The sequence below is a fragment of the Dryobates pubescens genome, chromosome 26 (genome assembly GCF_014839835.1).
Source record: "Dryobates pubescens isolate bDryPub1 chromosome 26, bDryPub1.pri, whole genome shotgun sequence".
NCBI classification, from domain to species: domain Eukaryota; kingdom Metazoa; phylum Chordata; class Aves; order Piciformes; family Picidae; genus Dryobates; species Dryobates pubescens.
Genome location: NC_071637.1, coordinates 6,125,658 through 6,135,518, shown reverse-complemented (window position 1 = coordinate 6,135,518; position 9,861 = coordinate 6,125,658). Strand labels below are relative to the sequence as shown.

Genomic DNA, 9,861 nt, shown 5'->3' with positions numbered 1-9,861 from the left:
TCCAGCTCCAAAACACCCTGTCCCGCAAAACCCAGGTTCTGGGTTCGCTGGCTCCTCGTCAGTGCCAGCCAAATGATTGGCAGCTGTCAGTCCCCCAGCAGCACAGATCACCTGGAAGCCCACAGGACAGAGGCAGGGTCCCTCCAGCCTGCAGCACCCTGCAGGTGCTCTGGGGGAAGCAGAAGCTGCGGGCCGGGGCTGACCCAAAGGACGTGCCCGGACCCTGCGGCTCCAGCCTCCACTGCACCTGCTACCCTCGCCCGGTGCTCGGGGAGGAAGCGGCGAGACGGTGTTGGGGCCGGAGAAGGGGGTTCATGCCCCTTCCAGCCCCCCCGCCCCGGAGTCGACAACGCTCTGGGGTTGAGCTTCAGCACTGCGGGAGTTACACGGAGGGTCGGGGCGGGGTGGGAGGCCGCTTTGTGTCTCCGCCTGTGGGGCCGGGGGAAGATGTTGGGGGTGGAAGGGGGTCAGAGTAGGGGGTGCTGCTTTGTCTCCCCGCCCGCGGGGCCGGGGGTCGGCGGCCGTGGGAGGGCGGGAGGAGGAGCGGGGTCCGCCCCCACCGCCGCCGTACAAAAGGGGTCGGGCGGGCAACGGAGCAGCGTGTGCCGCCGGGCAGGGCCGGGCAGGGCACGGCCGGGCACGGCAAGGGGCAGGGCGGTGCTCCGGTCCCCTCCGCAGCGCCGGCCCGGCGGAGCCCGCGGCCGCCCCGTCCCGTCCCGTCCCGTCCCGCTCTGCAGCCGCCGCCGGGCCCGGGACCATGCGGCGGGCGCGGACGCTGCGCCGCCACGGAGCTCTGCTCGCCTGCCTCTCCCTGGGGACGCTGCTGGCCCTCGCCGACGCCAAGGGTGCCTTCTACCCGCCCGCCGCCCCGCTGCCCTACGGCGGCAGGTACAGCCTCTACACGGCCGGCTCCAGCCCGCAGCTCGGCAAGCCCGTGGGCAAGCACAAGTAAGCAACTCTGCGCGCCTCCGCCCGCGCCCGCGCCCGCGCAACCGAGTCAGCGGGTACGGAGAGCCGGTATCGCCCCCGAGCACCGGGCCCTGGGTACCGACTCGCGTCGGGCATCCCTTACCGGGCGCAGATCACGGGTACTGGCCGCAGGTCTGCGCTCAGCATCCCCGCGGGACGGCCGCTGCGTGCACCCCGTGGTGGGTACCCAACCTAACAGCCATGGGTGTCATCGCCCAGGGCTCAGCTGCAAGCACTCCTTGGTGGGTACTCAATTCTGGGTACCAAGTGTGGATTCCATCCCTTGCCAGGGGACGGGTACACTGCAGTCCCGTGTGGGACAGAGCTAGGGTGGTGAGGGTGGGATGCCCGTGCACGTCTTTGGGTAGGGGAATGTACCTGTTTGGCTGCACACAGGTGAGGTGAGGAGGGAAGAGGCAGTGCACAGAGCTCTGCGTGAAAACGCCGGGTTTGAAGGGAATGTGCTCATTTGCCTGTAAAGCACAGAGCTAGCAGAGCTTAAATACGGTTTTGAGTAACCTGGAAAGCTCAGGCAGAGGAGGAATGTGGCTTCACACATGCTATAGACTTTTTCCATTCACTCGTAAAAAGGCTGTTACATTTGGGGAGGGAGGGAGGGAAGCTTGCTGCCCTCCCTATTTTTTTGCTAGAAGTGTTTCTGCCGGGCTCCTTTGTAAAGAGGAGGATGTGGTGTTGTGAACAAGCTGAAATGAATAAAATAACTTTGGAGACCAACAATACTGGCAGTGCCAGGGAGAGCTTTCCAAAGCCTGTAACATTTTCCAGCTGCTCACTCTTAAAACATCAGGCTGGGGCTATAAAACTGCAAGCCACAGGTGGGTGAGGAGGAGAGGGGTCGGGAAGAAGGAGTGAGAGCCAGAACTACCCCAACCCAAGTAGTCCCAGGTAGGCAGTAGCTATTAGCAGTGGCCAGTAGGTCTGCCTGTGTTGGCTACTTGCTGACTTACAGCAGAGGTTAGCAGTGTGTTTGTGAGCAGATCCTGGATGGATAGATGGATAGGTGGTGATGCTGAGTTTCCACACTCACACACATGATGTCTCTTCCCTCCAGCAAAGATGAGTGGCTGGCCTTAGCTCTCGTGTGGCCCTGTGCATGGAGAAAGAACTCAGTTCTGGAGGAGCAGGGAGCAGCTCAAGTCCCCACACACATGCTCTGGGCAGAGCTGCCTGTGTCTGGGCAGACTGGAAGACACCAGCTGCTCCTGGGTGTCCATTTTGGGGAGCAAAGAAAGCACTGGGCAAGGGGCTGGGGTAGAGGTTCTGATGCTGCTGCAGAGCAGAGTAAGGGGGATGTGTTCCAGGTGTGGGGCCAGAAGGTCCCTGCTGGGAGGGAACAGAGAGAGCTGGGGTGTTGGAGGGAGGATGAGCCTGCTTGCACCTTGCTGCTTCACTGAGGGTGCTACTGGAGGTGGAGAAACCTGCTCAGGGCCTCTGGATGGGGGCACTGAGGGGCTTATGATGGGTCTTGGGAGGGGTAGAGGATGTACTTTGGCTTCATGTATTTGCCACAGATGGATGTCCCTCTTTTACCTATCTTTCCCCATTGAGGGTGAGCCAGAGGACAGAGCTCTGGAGGGATGCACTCTGTGCATGCCCAACCCCAAACAGGAGACACCAAAGTCATTCTCCTCAAACCCTTTCTACCCCATCACGACTGTCCCAGTCCCTTCTCTCATCTCTACCTGCCAGAAGTGTCCCAACACCATCTGGAGTACCATCATGCCAAGCTGAGAGGCCCTGCAGCTCATTCTCTGGTCAGCCCTGAGGGTGCTCTCTGCAGACTGTGCAATGGTGATGCCAGGGGCCCTGTCTGCATCCCAGCCTGTGGCCAGGCAGCTGAGCAGCAGTGACCCAAACTTGCACGGGGAGAGCTGTGTCCTCCTGCCTCAATGAACACCTCCCTGCACCTATAGCACACACCAACCCATCTGCAGCATCCTGCTGACCCTCTGTCTTTGCCTCAGCTCTGCGCTGTCTGCCTGTGCCCTGCTCTCCTCCCGCTCTGCCATCTGCCACATCCCCACACCCTTAATCCCTGCTTCACTGCACATCCCTGCTGTCTCTGCTCCCATGGACCAAGTCCATCTGCTCCTGCTGGCAGCCCTGCCTTCAGCTGGAACAGCCCTGGTCTCCATCTGTCCCACCAGCATCTTTCCCATGCAGCCTTCCTCCTGGCCACCTCATGCTCAGCACTTGGGTTTACTGCTCTGCTCAGGAGAAGTCCTGTGCCTGGAGCTGGCTGGTAGCTTGTGACACTCAGCTGCAGACATGATGGCAGGAGGGAAGAGGCTCCACTCCTTTCACCACCTGTCCAGGGAATCTGAAGAGGTCTCTAGCCTCCAGCAGGCTTAGAACCTGGGTTGTCACTGTCTCCATGCTTGGTGGGAGTGTGATGCTGCAGCCTGCAAAGCAGCCAGCCTGCAGCTCCTCTCCCTCTGCTTACAGTAGTGTCATGCTTGTTCTGTGTGACAGTTCCCACAACAAGGTCTGAAAGCTTTTGGGCTGACACTGGCAGCACTCCAGGAGCTGCAGGAGGACAGACCACCCCTGCCAGTCGCTGCTGGAGCTATTTCTGGGATGCTATTCCCATACCTGCTGTTGCTAGTGGGGTTCTTTTTGTCTGCCCTGGCTGTCTTGCTACCCTGGGCCATGCTGTGCTGAGCACAGCTCTGGGTGACCCCAGCATTGGTGACAACGTGACTGTGACCATGACAGCAGCAACTGCACTCAGTGCCCAGCTTCCCACAGCACAGTAGCACCACAGACCTGCCCAATGCGGCTCTGGGTTTCTTACAGACAGTGAAATTGAGAGTGAAAATGGAAGATGAAGGTGCTCAGCCTGTTTCCAGCACCACAAATGATTTCTCAGGCAGGGCTCAACTGCATAGTGCCCACAGATGGGGGAGGATGGGGCAGCCACCAGCTTGGAGGGACATTGTGGGTCAGGCACTGCCTGAGGCTGAACAGAGAACCCAGGACAGCAGAGGTGAGCAGAGATGTGTTGAGGATGCAGGGGTTTAGCTGCACCCCTTAACCCAGAGAACAGGTGCTGGACCCACCTGGACTGAGGAAAAGGCTCCTCACTGTTGCTGGAGGGTGGCACCCTGGAACCTGGAGGGCAGCTGTCAGGGCTTGCTCTCACTGAGGCTCTTGGTCAGATGAAAGACAAGGTGCATGGGGATACCAGAAGCAGGAGTCAACTCACCCACTCTGGCTGGTCCAGGAGTGCCTGCCCACCTCTTCTCTGTGCACCGAGCAACAGGCTGGGCATGGGGGACTTGGTTCTGTCCCTACTACCTGCACTCCCCTAGGCTCCACTGCTGTCTCCATCCCCAATGGGTGGCATGGGTGATGTCCCCTCCACAGCAGCTGCACAAGCTGGGGTGGCCTCTTCAGCTCCTGCCCTCCTCAGAGCTCTCTAGCAGTGCTAGGCAGGGCAGGCAGACCTGACTGGGCAGGGAGTGAATATTGGAGTGCTGCTATCTGCTGGGACAGGGGGTGACAGTGTCTCATGTGCTTCCTTCTAGGAGCTACTGTGCCTATGTGGTGCAGCGCAATGTGACGTGCACGCTGCAGGATGGCGCTGAGAGCTACGTCAAGGCTGAGTACCACAAGTGCAGCTGGGGACCCAAGTGCCCAGGAAAAGTGCTGTGAGTAGGGGGAACACCAGGGCAACAGCTTCCTTCCCATCCAGGTTCAAGTCACAGGTCTCCTCAGCCTCCTGAAACCCCTGTGTCATCCCTCTGACCATGAACCCTTGCTTTCCAGAGGGCAGGGAAAGGGGCAGAAGGGTTTTACCTGGAGGAGGCAGTCAGTGCCAGGGCAGTGGTGCCGGGAGGAGGCAAGCTGGGATCTGACAAGAGGAATAGGGAGCTCTGGTCTTTCATCAGAAGTAACTCAGGAAATCCTGGGAAGCTGGGAGGGTTCATGTGCGCAGGAAAAGTTCTGTCCCAGACCTGCAATTTGGTAGGAAGATGGCAGCTAGGTGAGAGCCTGATGAGAAGGAAGAGGAAGAACTGAGTCTATGGCTGGGGATGACTGGGAGTCACCTGCCCCAGGAAAATACTTCCAAACTGCCACCTCATCAGTGCTGGAGGGAAACCGCCTGCAGGGAAACCCCCTGCAGTGCCACAGCTGAGGCAGGGCGGACACTGGGGCTCAGTTCTTCACCACCCTCCTGCAGCCCCTGGCCACGGATGCTGCTTGATGCAGGAATGCTGCTCTCCTGCATCCTCCCCAAGCCCACCGAGAGCAGCAGAGCTGGGCACCAATGAGAGCCAGCCTGAGAGGGGCTTTGGTTGGAGCCTGGCATCCCTCCTGTGGCACTGGCACATGGTGCTGCAGCCAGCCAGGACTCACCAGTGCCTCAGGGTCCACATGCAGCCTTTGTCAGCAGAGAGGGGCTGACTCACTCATCAACTGGTTCTTTTCTTCCTCCATCACAAGTGCATTAGCAGAATTTGGGGAATTCAGGACATCCTGCAGCTGTTGGTACTCATGAAGGAGGTCCTTCTCCCATCTCTGTTGTGTCTGCTGCTCAGCCCCTCCAGCTCTTCAGACAAAACTGGGGTGAACCCAGGGTGTTTTCTGGAAGCAATTGGACCTGCAGCTGCAGTCTCTGCTCAGCTTTGGATGCTGCATCCAGGCACACAAGGGAAATGTGGTTTATCCATGCCTGGGACCATGAGCAGTCTGTAAGCTGCAAAAAACAGTTCCCCTTGCTGTCATTTGGAGAAGGGTTCAGAAGTGCTCAAGGGCTCTTCTGCAAAGGCTGTGACATAAAGTGCCTTCTGCATGCCATCCTCATCCTCACTTCACCTCCTAACAGTTGCTGGGTGTAGCAGGCTCCTGCTGTGGTACACCCAGGCAGGTTTCTACACCCCAAGGCAGAAGGAAAGACCATAGAAGCTCAGCAGCATCTGTGAGGAGGGACAACCGAAAGAGCAGCTTGTTTTGAAACTGTTTGTGCCTCTGGGAGATTGTTGGTGATGGAAAGTGAAGAAATTCTTTGAAACCATTCAAAGAACAGAGGGTTTGGGTTTGCTTTCTGCTCCTGCCCTGCAGTACAGCTGGAGGGAACTGTATTGCACTGCAAGCTGTCTGGCAGTGGCACTGAGCTGTGGTGCAACAAGAGGTCTTGGTGGAGGTGGGGCACAGTCTGCAGGTTCAGCACATGGGTCTCAGCCAGGCTTTCCCACATTCCCAGATTTCCCACACCCAATAAGACCCATGGCCCTGCTCTTCTCTATTGCTTGATGTTAAAGCTGCCCCTCTAAAGTGGCTTCTCTCTTTCTCCCCTCTCCTGGAAAGGTACCGCACCCTCTTCAGACCCAGGTACAAGATTGGCTACAAGACAGTGACCGAGCTGGCCTGGAGGTGCTGCCCAGGCTTCATGGGAGAAGGCTGCCATGACAGCCCCACTGACCAACCTGGCCTTCTGCCCCAACATCCCAGCCCTAAAATGCCTCCTGGACAAAAGATGTTTCCGATGCCCAGACTTCCTCCCTATCCTAAAAGCCATCCTGACCTGTTTCCAGGACCAAAGAAGAATCAGTATGGTGAGATCTCATTCTTGCTTCACATCCCTAGTTACCACTAGATGTTCTCAAACCACTTGGTTCTTTCTGTTCCAGCACAGGGCATGAACTGGACCAGATTTCAGTAGGTGTCATGCTTTCTGACCAGAGACCTGGCATGTGATTGCCTTGAGGGCCACTTGCTTTTTAAATCTAGTCTCTTTCAAAATGTGCTGCTTCAAAATGACCTTTTCCTTATCACTTGGAAGCGTTTTTGCGTCCATTTGGGGGTTGATAGGATGTGTCTCAAGAAGAGCCTCCCCCCAGGCTGTTCTCATCATCTGCTGATGAACTTGGGAGCAGACAGAGGGCTTTCTGATCAGCTTAAGAAGAGATGTAGAGAAAAGGAGGACGGGTGGGCTGGTATGTGCTGAAATGGCAGTAAGGGGAAGGCAGGAGCTTCTGCTAGCAAGGAAAAGGGAATAGAATAGAATAAACCAGGTTGGAAGAGACCTTTGAGATCAAGTCCAACATATCATCCAGCACTACCTAACCAACTAAACCATGGCAACAAGCACCCTATCCAGTCTCTTCCTAAAATCTAGCAGAGAGACAAGGAGAGAAGGAAAAGGAGCACCAGCCCTGACTGTGACCGCTCTGTTTCTTTCCTTGTGCAGGCAGGAAGCTGCCTGGCCTCTTTGGGGACCGCCTGGATCGGCTAGAGGAGGAGGTGAGGCGCCTGTCCCAGTCCTATAACAGCCTGCACACCATGGTGAGCGGGCTGGGGGACCGCCTGCGGCTGGCCATCCAGGAGGACACCACCAAGATGATCGGCTCCCTGATGAACAGCCCGGGCACGCCTGACTCTGCAGTGGGCTTCGGCATCATTCCTGACGGCCTGGTGGACGCGGCAGACAAAGCCGACGTGGCCACGTACCCTCCCGTGGGGGAGATCCTGACCAAAGTGACGGAGGTGAGCGACGTGCTGAAAACCAAGGCGGATTTGCTGCACGAGGTTCGCGGCATGGTCCTGGACCACGATGGGCAGATCAAGCACCTGCTGGAGCTGGCCCGGCCCTCGCCGCTCACCTCCATCGACCTGCTGGAGGAGTACGTGGACACGAGGCTCAGCAGCCTGCGCGGGGAGCTGCTCGATGGCTTCGAGAAGCAGCTGGGGAAGATCCAGACCGCCTGTGACTTCCGGATCCAAGAGGTGCGGCAGCAGTGCGAGGAGGAGAAGGCTGCCAACCTGCGGCTGCAGCAGACGCTGGACGGGAAGGAGCTAGAGATCAAAAAAGAGATCTCCCAGCTGGAGACCCAGATCCAAGGGCTGACGGTGGTGGAAAGCTGCTGCAGCAACCTGGACTACCTCACTGATCGCATGAACATCCTTGAGAAAGGCCTTCACAGCATCTCTGAGTCCCAGAAGAACTTGCACTCACGTCTGGATGGTGAAATCTCCACTGTCACCCTAGGGAACCTTTTTGAAGGGCGCTTTGAGGACCTGGAAGCCAGACTTAATGCCACGGAGAGAGAAACAGGGAGCTGCTGCTCCAGTGTAGAGGACAGCATGAGAGGCACGGTGGTAGCAGAGGTGGATGGCATGAGGACTGCCTTTGAAGATAAAATGCAGACCCTGGAGGACAGGCTCATGACCATCGTCGGGGAGCTGAACAACGTCAGTTCTCCTGTGGGCATGGACGGAGCAGTGGTGCCCGTGCTGGAGGGGGAACTTGCCAGCATGAGGAAACAAACAGATGAGACGCTGGAGGGGCTGCAGAATCGCCTTGTCACACTGGAGAACATCTGCTCCCTGGGCTGCACCTCTGCCTCCAAAGACGTTGAGACCTTCCGGACAGAGATCGAAGACTGCCAGAACAAGAACCAAGATCTGCTCCTCCGGATGGACAGCAACTCCGACCTGCTGCGCAAGCTGAACGCCACCATCCTGGAGATCCAGCGGCGAATCGAGGAGGAGGCGTCGGGGGCTTTGCAAGGGGAGATCACCTTGCTCAAGATCAACCTGAACACCGTGAGCAAGTCTCTGACGGGACTGAAGGACTCGGTCTCCCAGTACTCGGACACCGTGACGCACGTCAACTCCTCGCTGGATGAGCACGAACGGAGAATCGAGGACGAGGTCCACTCCATCCAGGAGAAAGTCAACGACCAGGGCTCCCAGCTCTTCTTCAGCAACCGGCGTGTCCTGAACCTCAAGGGGGACTTGGAGAGGCTCAAAACCAGGATCATCAATGACCTGAGCTCCTGCAAGAGCGTGGCCCACGGCCTGCAGCAGGACATTGCTCACTTTGACGAGCGGGTGGCCCGGGTAGAGAGCGTCTGTGGCAGGCTGGGTGCCGTCACAGGGAGCCTGGATGGCATCAGGGACGAACTGGAGAAACACACGGGCAGTCTGTGGGACTACATGGACCACATGAACGGGACCTTGGCTGCCCACTCTCAGGAAATAACAGGACTGAAGGACAACCTGCTTGACTGCCAAGCCAAGGTCTCAGAGCTGGCAGAGCAGGTTGGCCACTTGGAAGAGCAGGCGGCAGGGAAGCAGCATTAGCCTGGCCACCATGCACTGCTTCCTTCTCCCCATGAAGGACAGGATTAACTTATATCACACAGACTCACTCCAATGTGACAACAGTTCTTGGGATAACTTTGGGTTTTTTTTCCCCCCAATGAAAAGATAAAGCTGCTACAAAACCTTTTTCTAATTGTTTTTACATCTTGTCAGCCCCATTTGCCCCCCCCTGTTGGTGCCACTCCTGCTGCAGCAGCATCACTGCCTCCTGGCCAGGGGTGGTGCTTTGGCTCCAGGGCTGATGACCCCAGAAGGACCATCCAGGAGGAGGAAGCTGGAGGCAGGAATATATATATGTTTTTTTTAACTTTAATTTTTATGGATTTACCCTTCTTGAAACATAAACCCTGTACTTAACAGTTGAAGAATAGAATTCCTCTGACCTAAAGACCATTTGTGTCTTAATCCAGGGACTGAGCAGAGCCAGGGCTCCTTGGAGGAAGCAGAATTCACCACAGGAATTGTGGCTATCAAAGAAGACCGTGTTCTCCCATCCCTTGGGAAATGCCTTCACCTCCTCCTCTGTGCTGAATCCCTTTATAGCACTCCCTCCTCTGTGCAAACACCTGACAGAGCACAGGAGGAGATGCACTGGGAAAACAACCTGTGCACATAAGTGTGGTGGGTGCAGGTTGAGCTTGGAACAATCCACCATCATGGTGCTCAGCTGATGGCAAAGCTTCCCCTTGCTGTGCCCACAGCCCTTGCCCTATTTTGAAGGGCCACAATGAGCAGCTAAAAATGGCCACAGCATCATCTGTG

The 9,861-nt window shown here is 57.2% G+C and overlaps 1 protein-coding gene across 1 annotated transcript; it reads left to right on the top strand.

Moving 5' to 3' along the window:
• The first annotated feature begins 757 nt into the window (after positions 1 to 757).
• EMILIN3 (elastin microfibril interfacer 3) lies at positions 758 to 9,141 on the top strand. Its single transcript, XM_009908657.2, has 4 exons — positions 758 to 948; positions 4,518 to 4,640; positions 6,301 to 6,548; positions 7,184 to 9,141. The coding sequence occupies exons 1-4, from the start codon at positions 758 to 760 to the stop codon at positions 9,076 to 9,078; spliced, it is 2,457 nt and encodes an 818-aa protein (XP_009906959.2). The 3' UTR covers positions 9,079 to 9,141.
• The last annotated feature ends 720 nt before the right edge of the window (positions 9,142 to 9,861 follow it).

What these genes read in the sequence shown, in the direction of transcription:
- EMILIN3 (XM_009908657.2), top strand. Translation starts at nt 758, where the DNA reads ATGCGGCGGGCGCGGACGCTGCGCCGCCACGGAGCTCTGCTCGCCTGC. An exon ending in AAGCCCGTGGGCAAGCACAA is followed by an intron (nt 949 to 4,517) that starts GTAAGCAACTCT and finishes GCTTCCTTCTAG; the next exon opens with GAGCTACTGTGCCTATGTGG. An exon ending in AAGTGCCCAGGAAAAGTGCT is followed by an intron (nt 4,641 to 6,300) that starts GTGAGTAGGGGG and finishes TCTCCTGGAAAG; the next exon opens with GTACCGCACCCTCTTCAGAC.